Source organism: Labeo rohita, chromosome 3 (assembly GCF_022985175.1).
Source record: "Labeo rohita strain BAU-BD-2019 chromosome 3, IGBB_LRoh.1.0, whole genome shotgun sequence".
Taxonomy (NCBI): domain Eukaryota; kingdom Metazoa; phylum Chordata; class Actinopteri; order Cypriniformes; family Cyprinidae; genus Labeo; species Labeo rohita.
The window spans coordinates 1,385,037-1,404,790 of record NC_066871.1 but is presented as its reverse complement, the minus strand read 5'-3'; the positions used below and the strand labels follow the sequence as shown (position 1 = coordinate 1,404,790).

General features: G+C 35.1%; 1 protein-coding gene and 1 long non-coding RNA gene across 2 annotated transcripts; one reads left to right on the top strand and one right to left on the bottom strand.

The window, feature by feature from the left end:
• Positions 1 to 339: 339 nt before the first annotated feature.
• cfap70 (cilia and flagella associated protein 70) lies at positions 340 to 19,715 on the bottom strand. Its single transcript, XM_051106709.1, has 26 exons — positions 19,562 to 19,715; positions 18,264 to 18,447; positions 16,205 to 16,303; positions 16,013 to 16,098; positions 15,728 to 15,907; positions 14,793 to 14,975; positions 14,617 to 14,711; positions 14,425 to 14,527; positions 13,720 to 13,854; positions 12,508 to 12,657; positions 10,687 to 10,761; positions 10,494 to 10,585; positions 10,345 to 10,405; positions 7,654 to 7,848; positions 7,147 to 7,278; positions 6,899 to 7,024; positions 4,980 to 5,113; positions 4,788 to 4,903; positions 4,169 to 4,363; positions 3,935 to 4,092; positions 1,645 to 1,797; positions 1,384 to 1,545; positions 1,217 to 1,306; positions 995 to 1,096; positions 600 to 647; positions 340 to 521 (listed from the first exon to the last, which is right to left on the bottom strand). The coding sequence occupies exons 1-26, from the start codon at positions 19,628 to 19,630 to the stop codon at positions 441 to 443; spliced, it is 3,204 nt and encodes a 1,067-aa protein (XP_050962666.1). The 5' UTR covers positions 19,631 to 19,715; the 3' UTR covers positions 340 to 440.
• On the top strand, positions 5,079 to 11,584 carry LOC127163474 (uncharacterized). The gene is made up of 3 exons (XR_007827490.1): positions 5,079 to 5,137; positions 7,673 to 7,857; positions 10,938 to 11,584. It is a non-coding gene; the product is annotated as an uncharacterized LOC127163474 (long non-coding RNA).
• Positions 19,716 to 19,754: the final 39 nt, after the last annotated feature.

Genomic DNA, 19,754 nt, shown 5'->3' with positions numbered 1-19,754 from the left:
TGAGATGTGTATATATATATATATATATATATATATATTATTATTTTTTTTTTTTTTTTTTTTTTTTGCTTGAGATCTAAATTCTGAATTGTAAGATAAAAAGTCACTAATATATAGAGATTGAGAGAGCGAGACAGACAGATTTCCCTATTCTCACCTAGTTTGAATGATTTTTCAAACGGTATAGTTTTAATAGTTTCCATACTGTATAATGTACTGTACTGTATAATGTGTTATCGTTATCATCCTTGGTGTGCACAGGGCTTAAACATGCAGCCATTTTCAGCAAGGCCACCCAATGAAAAAAAAAGACTACATTTGATTATGGTTAAACTCATATTTTATTATCATTTACAACTTTTTATTATTAGGATTAAACAATTCACTTTTTAAAATTATGGTTTAAAATTTTAAAATGCCATTTATGTGGATAAAGCAGATCAGAAGGAAGGGTTTCCAAACCCAACACGTGACTGCAGCTTGTGGATCTCCTGTAGAAGTGACTCCTTTTGTAAATCCATCTGTGAAACCAAACATAAGAGGTCAAAAATTAAACATTTGGATACTGCAGACTTTAATATTTTCAAACACATACAAACCTTCATGGCATATTTATATGACTGCTCTGCCTCTAGTTTTCTGCCAGTCTGAAAAAGCAAAGTCAAAACTAGTCAAACATGCTTCTGTTGAAAGAATGTTTATAACCAAACGGTTTCAGTTCTCTATGGAATTCCCAAAATTCCATACTATATTTTGATTATAATATGACCTCAATGGGACCTGAAACTATTTGTTTACCAACATAAATATCTTCTTTTGTGCTCTGCAAAAGAAAGAACCCATACAGGTCTGGAACGACACTGAGGGAGAGTAAATAATGACAGAATTTTCATTTTGGGTTGTAATGGCCCTTTAAGAAGTGTAAAAAAAAAAAAATGCAAAGCGAGGGAATGAATGTAAGGAATCCATCTGAATGCATTTGTCAGTCACTTACCCTTAAACAGACTAGAGACAGGTAACCCCACACCTCTGGATTCCTGTTATTCAGTGCATTGGCTTCAGTCAGCGCCTCTTCAGCCTCAGTCAGCTCCTCCAGCTGATCACCAGCACATTTAAATGCATATATGAACACAGAACAACAAGCCAAAACAATTAGCCCCATAAAGCCTACGGTACCATATTTGATATGAAAATTTCATTGTGGGTTTGCACTCACTCTATAGCAGGCGATTCCCAGCCTGAGCCAAGTAAGACATGACGGCGCGTGTTTGCAGGCACGCAGGAATACAGGTTTGGCTTTTTCGTACTACAGAGGGAATGAAGCACGCATGAAAACTGCTTTATAAAATTAAAAATATTCCTAAGCAACTGATGTGAACTCACTTCTCCGTTTTGCAGATAGATGGAGCCCAAGCGGAGGTAGATGGAGTGTGTGTCTGAGGCATCCAGCACTGAATCCAGCGTCCGCTCATAACAGCTCTGAGCTTGAGTGTCATCGCCCTTCTCATAATGCAAGTGACCCCACAGAGCCCATATGTCTGGATTCTGTGAGGATCAAATCCCAGGATAAAGTAAACAATCTGAAGTGCATTTTGAAACAAATGTTACATCTGTACAAAGCAGAGGAGATGGAAAGATGCAGACCTGAAAGTTGTCGGTCAGCGCCTCCTTCAGGCTGGCCTCAGCGCTGTCATGTTCTCCTCTCAGCAGGTGTAGTTTGGCGAGAGCGAGATGATATGTGCTGACGGTGCCTCGGTCTGGAGACAAAAGCTCTAGAGCCAGAGCACGCTGGGCCATCTGGAGGACAAACACACAATCCAACATTTCAGCATCCAACAACTTCAGCATATGCGAGTTTGGGGTTGGAAAAGTTTTTTTTCCCAAAGAAATTATTACTTTTATTCAGTTTAAGTTATGCATTATGCATTAAACGTATCAAAAATGACAGCAAAGGCATTTATAATGTTACAAAAGATTTCTGTTTTAAATAAATGATGTTCTTTTGAACTTTCTATTCATCAAAAATCTTGAAAAAAGTGAAAGTGCTGTTTCAATATTGGTAATAATAATAATAATAAATGTTTCTTGAGCAGCAAATCAGCATGTTCGAATGATTTCTGAAGGATCATGTGACACTGAAGACTGGAGTAATTATGCTGAAAATTCAGCTTTGCATCACAGGAATGAATTACATTTTAAAATATACTCAAATAGAAAACAGTTATTTGAAACTGTAAAAATAATTTTTTTTTACTGTTTTTACTGTATCTGATCAAATAAAGGAGAACATAAGAGACGTTTTTCTTAATGACAGTTAACTTTTGAATGGTAGTGTAGTTCATTTACATAAAGAAGTCTTAAAGGAACAGTAGCAAAAACAGCCTTTTCAACAAAGTGTCAGGGACTGAGAGTAGATGTCTAAAATGTCCATAAAACATATACAAAACATACTATATTATGACAGTTTTTGGTACAACAAATGTCTCCTTTAAAGGAGAAGTCCATTTGCAGAACAGAAATTCACAGATAATGTACTCACCTCCTTGTTATCCATGATGTTCATGTGTTTCTTTCTTCAGCCGTAAAGAAATTATGTTTTTTGAGGGAAACATTTCAGGATTTTTCTCCATATAATGGACTGCTATGGTGCCCCAAGTTTGAACTTCCAAAATGCAGTTTAAATGTGGCTTCAAATGATCCCAAATGCGGTTGTAAACGATCCCAGCCGAGGAAGAGGGGTCTTATCTAGTGAAACGATCAGTTATTTTCATAAAAAAATAAAAAATTTTAAATACTTTTTAATCTCAAACGCTCGTCTTGTCTTTCTCTCCCTGAACTCTGTGTATTCTGGCTCAAGACAGTTAGTGTATGTTGAAAAACTCCAATCGTATTTTCTCCCTCAACTTCAAAAATCATTTCAAAATCATCCTACATCACTGCAGAAGTACCGACACAGTCTTTGCAAAGTGAACATGCAAAGAAGATCAAACACCCTCAACAAAACAGCGATATAGGACGATTTTAAAGTTAAGGGAGAACATGAGATGGGAATTTTTTGACACTGTCATGAAACGGAACAAAAACAGTTCAGGCAGAGTAAGACAAGACGAGCGTTTGACATTAAAAAGTATATAAATTGTATTATTTTCATGAAAATAACCGATCATTTCGCTAGATAAGACCCTTCTTTCTCGGCTGGGATCGTTTACAACCACGTTTGGGACCGTTTGAAGCCGCATTTAAACTGCATTTTGGAAGTTCAAACTCAAGGCACCATATCAGTCCATTATATGGAGAAAAATGCTGAAATGTTTTTCTCAAAAAACATAATTGCTTTACGGCCAAAGAAAGAAAGAAAGACATGAACATCTTGGATGACAAGGAGGTAAGTACATTATATGTCAATTTTTGTTCTCCTTTAAAGGATTAGTTCACTTCCAAAACAACAATTTCCTGTACTCACCCCCATGTCATCCAAGATATTTATGTCTTTCTTTCTTCAGTCGAAAGAAATGAAGGGTTTTGAGGAAAATATTCCAAGATTTTTCTCCATATAGTGGACTTCAATGGGAATCAGTGGGTTGACGGTCCAAATTGCAGTTTAAATGCAGCTTCAAGGGCTCTACATGATCCCACCCAAGGAATAGGGGTCTTATCTAGCGAAACGATTAGTCATTTCTTAGAAAAAAAAGACAACTTATATATATACTACCTTATATTATACTTTTTAACCACAAATGCTCATCTTGCACTAGCTCAACCTCTACTATATGGAGAAAAATTCTGGAATGTTTTCCTCAAAAACCTTAATTTCTTTTGGACTGAAGAAGAAAGACATGAACATCTTGGATGACATGGGGGTGAGTAAATTATCAGGAAATATTTATTCTGGAAGTGAACTAATCCTTTAATGTATATAATGTACTGACATGACCTGTAATGCATAGTTCTGCAGGAGAAACCACACTGTCTCCATGTAGATAGTGGTTTGGATGCTGATGGAGGAAATTTGTTGTTGTGCTTCCTGTTTACTCTCTCGGCTGATCTGTGACCTGTCTTCCTTATGTACAGCATCTTCATCTGTATCACCATCTTTAAAGCAAACGATCCAAATCAGCTGTAAATAAAAAGGCATTTGCCACAGAGCAGATGGATGTGAAGTGGTCACCTCTTTCCTCTGTTTTTTCAGCTGGAGTCTCACTGGTTTCATCTTTCTCATCCTTCTTCTGACCAGACTGAATCTCTGAGGTTATTTCTGGTCTAGACGTTGAGCTATTCTGCAGGACTGAATTAAGCTGCTTATTGGCTTCCCGAAAAGCCATTTCTGCCTCTATGAACTTCTCCTGAGTCTGGCAGAATATACCTGAGAACAGATTCATAGACATTTTTGTTATTTGTTTTAATCTCATGTTGCAGTCAGAGTAAAATTAACCCGAATGAATATAATATGGTGTAATATTGGAAAAAAAGTTTTAAAAGTTTGGGGTTGGCAAGATTTTGTGCTCAACAAGACATTTATTTGATCCAAAAAATACAGTTAAAACAGTCATACTGTGAAATATTATTACAATTTCAATTAACAGCTGAATTTTCAGCATCATTACTCCAGTCTGGAGTGTCAAATGATCCCTCAGAAATCATTCTAATATGCTGATTTGCTGCTCAAGAAACATTTCTTTTGATGAACAGACAGTCCAAAAGAACAGCATTTATTTCAAATAGAAATCGTTTGTAACATAATAAATGTCTTTACTGGTGCTTTTTTATCTGTTTAAATCCATTCTCACCAAATAAAGTCCAGGCGACCACATTGTTGGGCTCCACACAGGTCGCCCTTTCAAAGAAGGTCTCGGCGTCCTCATAGCGTCCGTTCATCTCTGACAGAACTCCGCACATGAGCAAACTGCAGCGAACACAACAAAAGAATGAGTCAAAGCACACATTTAGAAATCTAGTCTGAGTCATCTGTGTCTGCTGACCTCGGCGTGTGTGTTTGCCCGATGGATAAGGCCTGTTGAAAGCACTCCTCGGCCTTCAAGTGGTCAGCGGTCAGCATGTGAAACGCTCCATAATCACACCAGTGGGACGGGTCACTTTGCTCTCGAATCAAACACTACAGAAGAAAATTCAGAGAGACGTGAGTCATATATAATGATACTGTCATATCACAAATGATGAGTTTGAAATAGCACACTGTCATTACAACATGCCACTTCAAAGGAATTCATTGTATATGCATGAGATACTATAATTATATACTACATTTTTCATCAAATACTGTGCATTCATGCTTGAAATGCCAATTTGATCTTTTTTTTGCTTTCTGATTGCAATTTGCATGACATTAAAGTGATGGTTCACCCAAAAATTCTGTCATTAATTTCTCACCCTCATGTCGTTCCAAACCTGTAAGACATTTATTCATCTTCAGAACACAAATTAAGATATTTTTGATGAAATCTTTCTGAGCCTGCATAGACAGCAACACAACTACCACGTTCAAGGCCCAGAAAGGTTGTAAGCATGTTGTTAAAATAGTCTATGTAACACCAGTGGTTCAGTCAGTGGAATAAAGGTGTTATTTTTGTTTTCTTTGCACACAAAAACTATTTTAATGATTTCCTTACTACCTTTTAGGGCCTTAAATGTGTCAGTTGCATTGCTGTCTATGCAGTCTCAGAAACAACAACAGCGTTTTAGTGCCATGTTAAAAAAAAAATTAAGATTAATTATAATATTTAGAGTAATATTTAGAGAATAATGTTGAAATTCTGAGAATAAAGTCGAAATATTATGAGAATAAAGTCGAAGTGTTTTGAGAATAAAGTCAAAATATTTTGACAAGATTTTTACAAGATTTAATTCTCGTAATTTCGACTTTATTCTCGACACATTTCAACTTTATTCTTGAAGCATTTGTCCTTATTCTCTTAAATTAGATTTAATTCTTGAAATATTTAGACTTTATTCTCATAATTTTGACTTTATTCTCAAAATCTTTAGACTTGTTCTCAAAATATTATGACTTTAATTTAGATTTTATTCATTTTTTAACGTGGCACTAAAAGCTCTCGGATTTCATCAAAAATATAAATATATATATATATAAATATATAAATATAAAAAATAATTCGTGTTCCGAAGATGAACGAAGGTTGACAGCATCTGTAATTTAAATTAATCTTAATTACAAAAGCTTTTAATTTCAGATAAATGCTGATCTTTGGATCTTTCTATTCATCAAAGAATCCTGAAAAGAAACTCAGCTGTTTTAAATCTAGATAATAATAATAATAATAATAATAATAATTTTTCTTGAACAGCAAATCAGTAGAAATCAAAATCCTGATTTCTGAAGGATCATGTGACACTGAAGACTGGAGTAATGATGCTGAAAATTTGGCTTTGATCACAGGAATAAATTACATTTTAAAATATATATTTGGATAGAAACCAGTTATTTTAAATAGTACAAATATTTCACAATATTACTGCTTTTGCTGAATTTTGGATCAAATAAATGCAGGCTTTGTGAGCAGAAGAGACTTCTTTAAAAACATTACAAATCTTACTGTTCAAAAACTTTTGATTGGTAGTGTATTCATTTTACTTAATTACTTAATACATTATTTACATAACACAAAATTAAATACATTGTTAATTTATCTTACAGTAATGTGAATGTCTTGAAAATATTGTCATAAAGCAAAAAATATATTTTCTATATATATATATATATATATATATAATTTTTTATTTATAGGTGAAATATGACAAGTATAAAACATGATGTACTTTACTGTACATAAAAGCATGCTGTGTACAGTATTACGAAGGGTAGAGACTGTAAAATGCTAGTATGTTATTTTAAAGTGGCAAAATAGCAGTAATGCTTTACCTCCTGATAGTACTGTGCCGCCAACCGGTAGTCTGTGTTGAGTTCGGCCTCTTTGGCAAAGTGTTTGAGTTGAGCACAGCTCAGCACAGGCTCCTGATGAGCATTTTGAGAGTCCACTGACAGAGTCTGATTCAGTGCATGAAAACACAAAAGAAACAAACACAACTGATTATACAGCACCAATGCTTGATACTAAAAGTTAAAGGTTTGTTCTGGTCAATAACCCTCAGTATGATCAGAGAAATCACCTTATTGAGAGCAGCGTGCATTTCGTCCACCAGGAACACATAGAGCTGACTCAGGAACGCTTGCAGCTGTTCAGGGTCTGAGAAAGCCTCTGTCCTCAACATCTTCTCTCTTACAATCCGCACTACAGAGTACTGCCACAAACAACATCAGGAGCTCATTATATTATTAATATTAATTATTTTTATTAATTGACACAAAGCTGAAATCATAAAATAAAATACTACATGAAAAACTTAGATTGCCAGTCATTAAACTAAGAAATATGTCAAAACCACATTATAAAATTAAAAATACAAAAACTAAAAATATAAAAATAAATGGAAATTCAAAATCTAAAATATATAAAAAATCCTAAAATAACATTGAAAACAACCTGTTTATTCTAACGTGCAGAAAGAAGGTGGAAAACACTAAATTTGTTTTGTTTGTTTTTTTGCAAGTAACCTTGGGCAAGATTACAAATGGGCTTCAGAAATCAAAATGACATGTTAATGATTAACATTCACCTTCATCTGTTCCTTGAAGGCGAAGTATTTTCCGGAGTAGTTGAGTTCTCCGAGCAGCTGGTTTTTGCGCTGTTCGTGCAGGACCGGGTCCAGAGGTTTCCCACCGGGCAGAAACGCTGCTCCAAACAGCTGCTGGTACTGATCCAACACTTGAGCGGCCACACTCGCTATCTGAGACTGGTATTCCTGTACTGCCTGATAATAGTAAGCACATTTATTATTATTCATATTATTCATTATATTTGATATTTGAATCTTAGAAAATGCTGGTCATATTTTGCCTCAAAATCTAAAGAAAAAATATATTTTGAATAAAAAATCTAAAGTTTCATACAGATGTCAGATATTAGTCCAGGGGATTTTTTTTTTCTGCAAGTTACATTGTTACACTAATAGGTGGCAACAAATTAGCATCTTTATGAGTGAACCACTGACTCATTCAGTCAACGATTCTTTAAAAACGCTGATTCATTCAAACACGGAATAATGCTACATGCACACTGCAAGCCTTAGTGCTCAATTCCTATTTTATTTTATATTGTACCTGATCATTTTTTTTTTTAGCTGTTTACATTTTTGTTTTAAATGTGGCCAATATCACATTTCCAGTGTGAACAGATCATGGTTCTGAACTTGTGCGCAATAGGACAATATAAACGGGGTTGCCAGGTTTTCGTAGCAAAATCCGCCCAGCTGCCTTTCAAAACTAAGCCAAAACTAGCCCAATCACATTCCTGGGGATAAATATAGCATTAGTGGGGTCGCTTTAACCTACGAGGTTAAAAAACAACAGGGAAACAGTAAAAAAAAAAAAAAAAAAAAAAAAGGTAGTCCAATTCCACGGGAAAACAGTGGACTTGGCAACACTTGCTCAGAGCACTGTCATATGGAAGTAAACACGGAGAACATAAAGTAAGCAATTATGCATTTATTTATCGTGTGATCTGCTGCAGAAGTCAGCAAAATTATGCACAGGTACTATGAAAAATAAAGACAAGGATGTGACAGAAGAGAGCAGAGTTTTGAAACTTTTTGCTTGTATATTAAATAGTGAGCTGTCACTGTAATACGTATCTGTGTTCTGACACATCACTGTACTTCCACTGACTACCTTTCGCAACTGTCTTGATAACTTTGAGTATGTAAAATCTTTGAAGAGACTCCGATGAATACAGAATCGTGATGATTGTTAATCTGCCATGATGTAAAGGCCACATGAATCCCGATATGACTGCACATTGTGCAAGTGTTGCCAAGTCCACAGTTTTCAAGCGGAACTGGGATACTTTTTCACGGTTGCCACGGGTTGTTTTTTAACTCTCTGGGTTGAAGCAACCCCACTAACGCTATATTTACCCCCCCAAACTGCAACTGGGATAGTTTTGGACTGGTTTTGAGAAGGCCAATTGGGCCAATTTTGTTGTGAAAACCTGGCAACCCTGTTCGTATGTGGGTCAGTTCAGAACCATGATCAGAACCATGATCCTAACCCACACTGGAAATCTGATATTGGCCACATTTAAAACAAAAATGTGAACAGCTATACAAAAAAAAAAAAAAAAACAGATCGGAACTGAATCACTCAACCAATTCGTTTGAAACCGCTGCTTAATTCAGGAACAAAGTACTGTTTTTATGAGCAAATCATTTAACTGCTCAACCTATTCGTCCAAAAATGCTGATTCATTCAGGAACAAAACAAATAACTGTATTTATGAGCGAGTCAATGAATCACTTAATCAATTTGTCCAAAAATGCTGATTTATTCTTGATGAACAAGTCACTGAATCACTCAACCAATTCGTTTAACACTGCTGTTTAATACAGAAACAAAATAAGTACTGGTTTCATGAGTGAATCATTGAACTGGTCAGCTGATTCATCCAAAAATGTTGATTCATTCAGGAACAAAATGAGTAACCGTCATTATGAGCGAGTCACTGAATCACTCCACCAATTCGTTCAAAACCGATGTTTAACTCAGAAACAAAATAAGTACTGGCTTTATGAGTGAATCATTGAACTGCTTAACCGATTCTTTCAAAAATGCTGATTCATTCAGGAACAAAACAAATAACTGTCATTATGAGTGAGTCACTGAATCACTCCACCAATTCGTTCAAAAATGCTGATTCAATTTATTCAAGTAAGTAACTGTCTTTATGAACGAGTCAATAAATCACTCAATCAATTTGTCTAAAAATGCTGATTCATTCAGTAACAAAACAAGTAACTCTCTTAATGAACGAGTCACTGAATCACTCAACCGATTCGTTCGAAACTGCTGTTTAATTTAAGAACAAAATATGTACTGTTTTCATGAGAAAATCATTGAACTGGTCAACTGATTTGTCCAAAAACGCTGACTAATTCAGGAACAAAACAAGTAACTGTGTTTATGAGCAAGCAATTGAATTGCTCAGCCGATTTGTTCTAAAAAGATATTTCATTCATAAATATAAATGTAAATGTAGGGGAGAAAGTGCTTAACTGTCAGTGAAAAAATGTCTCTTTTTTATTTATTTATTTTGAAGTGAAACACGACCCAGGCATTTCATAGTCATTTTCATCCATTTTCTTTTGATATGATAGTGTAAACTGTTATAGACAAAAGATTTCCCACAGATCTGACTGGGAGAAGAAAATAAATGACAGAAGCAGTGAGAAAAAAAGAAGAAATGTTGTTTTTACTCTTTCTGCTCCTGCTGGCCGTCGAGGCAGAGGAGGTCTGGGAGGAACCAGCTCCATCACACTGTATCAGACAGAATCAATTCATATGAAGCAGACATATCTGAGGACAAAACAATGCTTTGAATGTGAATGAAACTCTTTCTTATCACCGTTTGGCCAGCTCCTCCGGCGGTCTCTTTGGAACCAGCGGCTTTTCCACAGCAATTTCAATAATAATGTACGATCTTGAGTCGGCGTACATCTGAGACAATAACAAAAGTTTATGAAAAAAGGTGAATATCATACCTTTCCAAGAGTATTTTCATATTTCACTGCTTTATTATGATTGACAGGTGAACTGACCTGTCCCTCCGCGTTCACCTGTGGCTCCAGTCCAGACACACTGTCAGTCTGAGCACATTTTCCCTGGGAATCCGGCTGTAGAAAGATGACATCAGTTAGATCCACACTTATTTACTTGAAAACTTATTTATTTTGAGAACTCCATTAAATCTGTTGTGTTGAGCTATGACAGAGACCTCTGAGTAATCATGTCTCTAGGCTAAAGGTGTGTGTGTTTGTGTGTGTTGATTGAGCGGCTGTTATTTGTCTAGCAGGCAGCTGCGGCGTCAGATGCTCAGTTGGTGGAGCGGCTGTGTGTTCCTCGCCTCTCTCCGTCTGCTGCGGAGCCACGGGGGCGTCAGAGAGGGGCAGATGAGCAAAGGAGATGATTCACCGCGCCGCAACGAGGCCGGCAATCTGCTGCTATTACAGCTAATTGGTTTGGGAAGCGTCTCTCAGCCACAGATCCGGATTTAATTAGGGGGGAATAACGAAAACGAGCCCCAGTGCAGCACGGAAGGGGGAAGAGATGGGATCTGCTCCAAACGATCTTAACCCCTGAACTCTATCAGGTCTCTGGGTAAAAAATGTATGCTTTGTGTGAATAACATTTAAAGAAGCGCTGATGGCTATGAAGTCACTTTTCATAGCTCATCACTAATTTTCTTTGTTTAAAAAAAAAATTAAAATAAAATAATTATTTCAGAAAAAACTTCATTTTAAGTAAAATATTAAATAAAATAAAACAAAATAAATTAATAAACATTTTATTTAAGCTTGCTGCCAAGAAAACATCACTCATTTTCATTTAGTTTGACCTGATGTACCAAAATAACTACTACTGAACTAAAAACTACATGGACAAATAAAATAAATAAAATAAAATAAAATAACATTTTATTTAAGCTTGTTAGTAACTACTACTAAACTAAAAACTACATGGACATAAAAACTAAACAAAACAAAACAAAATAAAATAAAATATAAATATAATTTAAATATAATATAAAATATAAAATAAAATATAATTTATTTAAGCTTGTTGCCAAACTGAAAACTACATGGACATATAAAATGAAATAAAATAAAATAAAATAAAATAAAATAAAATAAAATAAAATAAAACAAAATAAAATAAAATAAAAACATTTTATTTAAGCTTGTTGCCAAGAAAACATCTCTCATTTTCATTTTGTTTGACTTGATGTACCAAAATTACTACAACTAAACTAAAAGCTACATGGACATATAAATAAAGTAAAGTAAAATAAAATAAAATAAAATAACATTTTAACTCAAATTAAAATAAAAATGAAAGTCTTAATGATATTAAATAACACTGTCTAAGAATATCTAAACATTCTAAAACCAAGATAGATTTGCTTAAGAAACAAAATTACTTAAGTGTTGTTTTTTTGAAAAACGTATCAAAACAAATTATATAATATTAAATACATAAATAAATAATAAATACCAGCCAATTATAACTTGTTTTCCATTTAAATTATTCATTATCCCATACAACGTTTAACAATTAAAATATTATTTTATTTTATTTTTTGAGCATGAACTCACCTAATTTTGATTTTTTTTTTTTCAGAGGAAAAAAAAAATCTTAATATTTTAAGTCATTTTGCTTCTAAAATAAATGGATTGGATCTGGATTTAGTATGTTTAGATAACTGCACTAAAAACAAAAGAAGTAAACAAAAAGTCTAAAATATGATACTAAAATAACTTGTTTTCAGTAATTATCATCTTTATCTCAGATGTTTCTCCTACAATATCAAAAGAAGCATATGAAATATCAGTAAGATCTGATTTGTGTTTTTTTTTCTGTACCTTTCTGGAAATATCATTGTTTCCTCTTTGGTTCTCCATGGTTCTACTCTGAAACGCCTTTATGGAGTTGACAGAGGAATTGGCTCGATTTCGGCCCAGTGCTGCCGGCGCTCTGCTGCACTCCTTTAAAACGCTGTACGTCCTCTGAGTCTGAAACAGCACAGAAGATAAGATTTACTGTCAGAGAATCAGTCCTTGACAGGAATCAGTATGTACTCTTCAATGTTTTTATAATGGCCTCTACTGATATCAACACAGCATCACGCAAACATTTCTTGCTAATGTATCATTGAGTGGGCCATTTAAAATTATTGATCAAAATAAAAGTATTATTAATTTTTTATGGTGTAAAACATTTACTAGTCAAGTCATATTCGAGTACTTATATACACAATACAGATTGTTTCAAAGCAGCTTCGCTTTAATAAATAAGAAAACCACAGTGTTAATGTTCTAAAAATAATCAATTATGAAATGAAATTGCATTTCAACTGTAAAGCAGCTCTACAGAAATCAATAGTGTAATTATTCAGCTCAATTCAGTTTAATAACCGTATCAGTGTTGAAAAGTAAGTGTTATTATCCAGCTCAGCTTAGTTCAAAATTTTTTCTCATCTAGTAATGTCAGTGCAATTAAATTGATAATATTACTCAAAATTAATTATCTTTTAAACCCCAACTGAGCAAGACAGAGGCAACAATGGCAAGAAACCAAATTTAAAATTAATTTGCAACTTTATGCAACCACCACAGACTTGAAATGATACTGGAGACATCAGCTTCATCACAGCAAAAATGATTTTCTTAATCAACACTATTTGTACAAATATCTAAGCATTAATAAATCAAGATACATTTATTTGAGATGTTTAGAAGTAAAATTACTTAACATATTAAGTATTATTCTTTTAAAAATGTTGTTAAGGTTTTGTTTAAAACTAGAATAATCTGAGTAAAAAATTAAATTGAAGTTATTTTTCTTACCCCATAGGCATATTTTTAATTAGTATTTTTGAAACACAAACTTAATTTCATTTTTTTAAAACAAGACTTAATATCTTGAGTCATTTTATATCATAAAATAATTTTTTGCATTGATCTAAAAGTGTCATAGTTTAATTCAGTGGTGTCAGACTGTGCTCTGTCATTTTTCATCTTATCTTGATTTGAAGCATGATTCATTTCATGTGGATGTGACTCATATTCACTCACCTTATTCAGGAGCTCAGAGTCATAAAACGGGTAGATTCTGTACACCCCATGTATCCGCCGTACTCCAGGGTACAACAACGGCACCAGATCCATGTAAACCACTCCATGGAATGAGATCTGTGCCTCGTCCTCCCCCTACAACACACACAAGCAATATTGTTTGTGTTTTCCCAATAAGCAAGTACAGTAATAGAATCTAAATTATCTAAATTAATGTTTTGGGTTTTAAGTGCTGTCTTAATGGAATTGTTCACCAAAAAACTAATATTTGCTGAACTTTACTCACCGTCAGTCCACCTTAGCTGTGGATGAGTTTGTTAACTGGAACAGATTTAGAGAAATTTAGCATAACACCACTTGCTCACCAATGGATCCTCTACAGTGAATGGGTGCCGTCAGAATAACAGTCAAACAGCTGATAAAAGCAGCACAATAAGCAACAAGGAGTCCAAACACACATTGATGGACTGGAGTGGTGTGGATTACTTGTGAATTACTGTGATGTTTTTATCAGCTGTTTGGATTCTCATTCTGACGGCACCCATTCACTGCAGAGGATCCATTGATGGATGAGCAAGTGGTCTAATGCTACAGTACATTTCTCCAAATCTGTTTTGATGAAGAAACAATATCATCTACATCTTGGATGGCCTGAGGGTGAGGACATTTTCAGCAAATTTTCATTTCATTCAGGATGTTTCTCACCTGCTTGTCCTTGCCTGTCTTCCCACCTTTGGTTGGTACCGTCTGTACAGCTTTCATGATCTCAACAGGCCACAATCTGCATTCTGCAATCCTGCGGGAAAGACTGAGCCAAAGAGAAAGCGCTGATTGGAGTACATGAATTAAAGTACAAATAATGAGTGAGTGTGCTGATTAAAAGAGTTGTTTGCTTACCAAGCCACACCTCCTGCATCAATGAAGCAACGGCGTGCCGTATCCCAGCTCACTCTTTTCTGGTTACACTCTGCATCTGCTCTGAAGTCCTTGTCCTATAACACACACACAAATCAGTTTGGTGATATATTCCTTTTACATCCATCACTGAAGTGTCCACTAATGGCTCAAATCACCTCTATGTCTGTAAGGTCTCCATGATCCATGTCTGTGGGTTCTGCGTCAATATAAAGACCCTGAATGGCCTCGGCCCCTGGTGCGAGAAGAGGCCCCAAAGGCCATTTTTTGGGTCTAGGCACTGGCTCCTTCTCGCCACCCATTTTTAAGATGCCATTAGAGAATAACAAGACTTGCTCTTTCTGTAAAACAAAGAATAGACAATGTTAAACTTTTTATTTTTAGGTGAGTTATTCCTTCAATCATAAAAATATTTTGCATATAAAGTTGAGGTCAAAAGTTTACATACACCTTGCAGAACCTGCCAAATGTTAATTATTTTACCAAAATAAGAGGGATCATACAAAATGCATGTTATTGTTTATTTAGTACTGACCTGAATAAGATATTTCACATAAAAGACATTTAGACAGAGTATGATCAAGCGTATATAGACTTTTGAATGGGGTCATTTTTATGAAAGTAACTATTATTTTCTCTTGTGTACTATATGTAAATGTCTTTTATGTGAAATATCTTATTCAGGTCAGTACTAAATAAACAATAACATGCATTTTGTATGATCCCTCTTATTTTGGTAAAATAATTAACATTTTGCAGATTCTGCAAGATGTACGTAAACTTTTGACTTTTGATCTACACCTCTGACATTTTAATTTTTAAATTACCTTTTTTTTTTTTTACTTTATATATATATATATATATATATATTGTGTTATGTATGGTTTGTAATTTAGAAGCATCTAAAGTTCCATGAAATCCCCTCAAAATACAAAATATTCAAGAATGAATATAATTGAAACTAAATATACACAATGGGTCAACAGCTTGGAATAATTTTGATTTTTTAATCTTTTTGAAAGAAGTCTCTTATGCTCACCAAGATGCATTCATTTGATCAAAAATACAATAAACACAAACACTTGTTTCTTACTGTGGCTGAGACGGGCATCTGCAGGGCAGCTACGTAGTTGGATGGAGGTGTGGAGGCGGGATTCCAGACGTCAGGAACGGAATACGCCGTCTCCACAGTGACCATCAGCACATTAGACTCAGAGCGCTGGGCATCAGAGAGCAACGGCTCTGGAATGTTCACGGCCACATCTAGTGTTGACTGTACAAGGAAACACAAACAAAATATATAACATTACTTCACACAGATATATCCAAACCTACTTAATTAGTGGTGTAAAAATCTAGTTATGAACATTATCTTTACTTTTACGCCATCCTCATGTACATCAATGTCTGCCGGTGATCCGGGTACAGCATGAAGAAGCACAGTGGATGTGAAACTACACTGCCCTAAAATAAAGATATCGCCAAAATCAAATCTCAAGAATAAGAGAATCTATAAAAGTGTCTTAAAATGTGTAAAGTTGGAATAAAATTAGAAAAAAGTAAACTGTACCTCGCAGTAGTGGCAGTAGGTCCACAACGGCTTGTCCTAGTACAGAGGTTTTCTCCTCTTTCTGTTTTTTCTCTTTTGGCAAGGTCTCAAACACTGTTACTGAGCATACACAATATATAACGTTATTTTTGTCTTATTTTCTATTACAAATATCTAAAAATTGTTAAATCAAGATACATTTGTTTGAGAAGCAAAATTACTTTAAGAAGTTTTCGGAAAAAAGTATCAAAAGTGTGACAGAAATGTTTACATTTCTGACAGGAAAATGCAATAAAAAATTCTGTGTTTTCACAATATCCAGCTGGAGTGCCCATGAGCTCCACCAGAGGGCATTCCACCCAGATTCTTGCCACTCTACCCTTAGTCTCAGCCTCAGACGTCACGCCCACGGAACGTTGGCTAAACGTCTGATGCATATGGTACACTTAACTGGAAACACTTCAGGAATGTCGAAGTCGTCATCTGATTGGTTGAATTTTATTGGATTTTCGGGGGACGCGGGTGTCGCGTTTATTTTCGGTCCGCCGGGAAACAAAGCGCAGACGTGTGATTGCAGAAGAAAAACTGTCGTGTTTACATGAGTGACAATGAGCATTTATCAAGATCAGCTAAACGTAGGATTCTCAAAAGTATGCGAGGTTCACGGCATAGACTGTGTTATACGTGCACGAACAGATCAATGACTTACTGCTTGTTTTCTTCTCCTTCTTTGATTTTCTATGCTGACTGACTTGTTGCACGCCGGTCTGTTGTTGTGGGGACATTTCCACGCCCCGAAACGTGACGCTGAACGAAACGAACTGTGATTGGTTGTTTGACATGTCGGTCAAACGGCCTTATGGGCGGGCCTTGGCCAAAGAAAGCTGCTATGAATTCCAGACCTTCAGCCGTCAGTCTGAAGGTCTGGCTACGCGAGACTACTCTACCCTGGACTCCATTTCCCATAACCAATTGGACACACCCCATTTCCAATCAGGAGGAATATTTAAGCTGCACTCTCTTACACTCACATTGCGAAGTATTGTTTTTCACTGCGGACATTAACGCCTTGCATTGCCTTGCTTTGTCTTGCCTTGCCTTGTCTGTGATTTCACCCTAGACTGTGTTTTGTGAACATATGCTGCTTGTCCCAACCATTGCCTGTTTTGTGGATCACTCTTTTGTCTTGCCTTGGATTTTACTGTTTGCTGGTATCTTGACCCTGCCTGTTTTGACGACACCTGCACATGCATCTCAACTTTGTTGCAACGCTTGTCTGTGGCAAGTGGAGTTTGGGCTATTTTTTGTTACAATGCCTAAATAAAATGTCACAGGAACTTTACTTTTTGTGATATCAACTTCAAATTTGAATTATAAAACGGACCTTGCTTCTGATGGGTTGAGCCACATTCGAAGTTGTAAATTACTCTACAAACATACACGTTTGTTTACTTCTGAGTGTTGACTGGCAACCCCTTTGTTGGAACCACAACTGTTTCTGAGGAACTACATTGTTTGGTGGAGGAATACTGCTTTTAGTATAGCATTACACTTTATTTGCTCTGTTTTATTTTCTGATACCTTACTACATATATGGAATAACCGTTTTATTAAAGCAGTAATCCCAGTTATTCCTATTTATAACTCTGCTTTGCATCGTGCCTAACAACACCCCTTAGCTGTTATAAATCCACTGTAAACCACGGCTTTTCAGGAATTATTGCTTTAACAACTTATTTAGACACATGGCTTTTATTTTATAACAATTTTAGATCTTATATAAAATAAAAACATTTTTCATTTCTTTTTTTACCCTTTTGACAGACATGTTTTCTTGTTTTATTTAACGCACAAACGCAGTTAATTTTGATTCATTTTTTATTATTAGAAAACGAGAAGCCATATTGTTTCTCAAGTAAATGTATCTTGATTTATGAATGTGTAGATATTTGTACTGGAAATCATGACAAAAATACTGAGTAACTATATTTTTTTTTCTTTTGCAGTGTGGGGGCTTCAAGCTTTGAGCAACAAAAAAGCTAAAACAATAAACAAAACTGTGTGAATGTTCAATACTCACGTATGACAGGTTTATGTGCCACATCATCCAGTTTATGTGCCACCTCTGAGCATTCAAAACTACAGGTGAAGTTGTAAACCACATCTTTGTCCACAGGAACGTCCAGTTTTTGCGAGTCCCCCAGCACACATCCATTAAACTCCACCCGAACAAAACTGAGACATGAATCAGTCCTACTGCCCCTCTGAAATAATCACAAATATTTTATCAAAGTAGTGCCAAAATGCCACACTACAACTAATCTTAATGTCATAAATAATTCATATTGACATTCAAACGGTGCAAGAAACTTTTCTTTTTTTAGCATCTCTCTGATGTTTTGTGTATTTATACATTTGTGACCCTGGACCCTGGGTATATTTGTAGCAATAGCCAACAATAAATGGTATGGGTCAAGATTTTTCTTTTATGCCAAAAATCATTAGGATATTAAGTAGAGATCATGTTCCATGAAGATATTTTGTAAATTTTCTACTGTAAATATATCAAAACTTAATTTTTGATTAGTAATATGCATTGCAAAGAACTTAATATGGACAACAAGGCGTTTTTCTCAATATTTTTTTTTTTTTTTTTTTTTTTTGCATCCTCAGATTCCAGATTTTCAAATAATTGCATCTCAGCCAAATATTGCCTTATCCTATCCTAACAAACACACCTATACATTAACAGAAAGCTTATTTATTCATCTTTCAGGTGATGTATAAATCTAAAAATCTTGACCCTTATGACTGGTTGTGTGGTTCAGGGTCACAAATGAGTGCAAAAATGTACTTACAATAGCAAAACACACAACAACAACAACAGATTTTATCATAGTGTCAAAATACCACACTACTACAGCTATTTTACTGTAATATTATAATAATAAATTAATATTCACATTCAAATCTCTTTAACACACTTTTTAGAACCTCTGTTGTTTTGTGCATTTACACATTTAATTTCAGTGGTGGCTAATGGCAAGTTTGTTTTATAATTGTTATATTATATTTTATTGCCACAGTATTATTGTAGCAACAGTGGAAGGGGGAAACCGGGGCTAGTTGTCACACTATTTCACTGTTAATATTTTTTCAGGGTACGATTATTTTTGAAATACAGTTTCTTTCAAGGCAGTTTTGGACTATCTGCTTTAAACCATATAGCTAAAATAAGCAAGAATGCAGTTACTAAAACACAGCCGTTCCTCGTGTGACAACTAGCCCCGGTTATGCTTACCGTTATTCGACAGAATAATGCTAATAGCATTTATTTGAATGACTGTAACATTTCTAAGAGTTTAAGTGACTTCTTACCAGATTATTTCCCGACAGAACAGTTATCTGCACTGGCACAGCTCTCCCAAACTCTCTGTGATTCTCCATGCTGAAAAACTAAATGAGTTTCTCCTCAACGCTAAACAACTGTTGCGCAGCTCTCACTTGTTTCCATAGAAACGACGCGTCGTGTAAATCTCGCGATACTTGAGTTGGCGTTGTGAGAAGTTGA

Excerpts from the sequence above, each read along its gene's own strand:
- cfap70 (XM_051106709.1), bottom strand. The coding sequence starts at position 19,630 with ATGGAGAATCACAGAGAGTTTGGGAGAGCTGTGCCAGTGCAGATAACT. Across the intron at positions 15,908-16,012 it reads TACATGAGGATGGCGTAAAA|TCAACACTAGATGTGGCCGT; the intron begins GTAAAGATAATG and ends TTCCTTGTACAG. Across the intron at positions 4,093-4,168 it reads TGAAAAAACAGAGGAAAGAG|ATGGTGATACAGATGAAGAT; the intron begins GTGACCACTTCA and ends TTTGCTTTAAAG.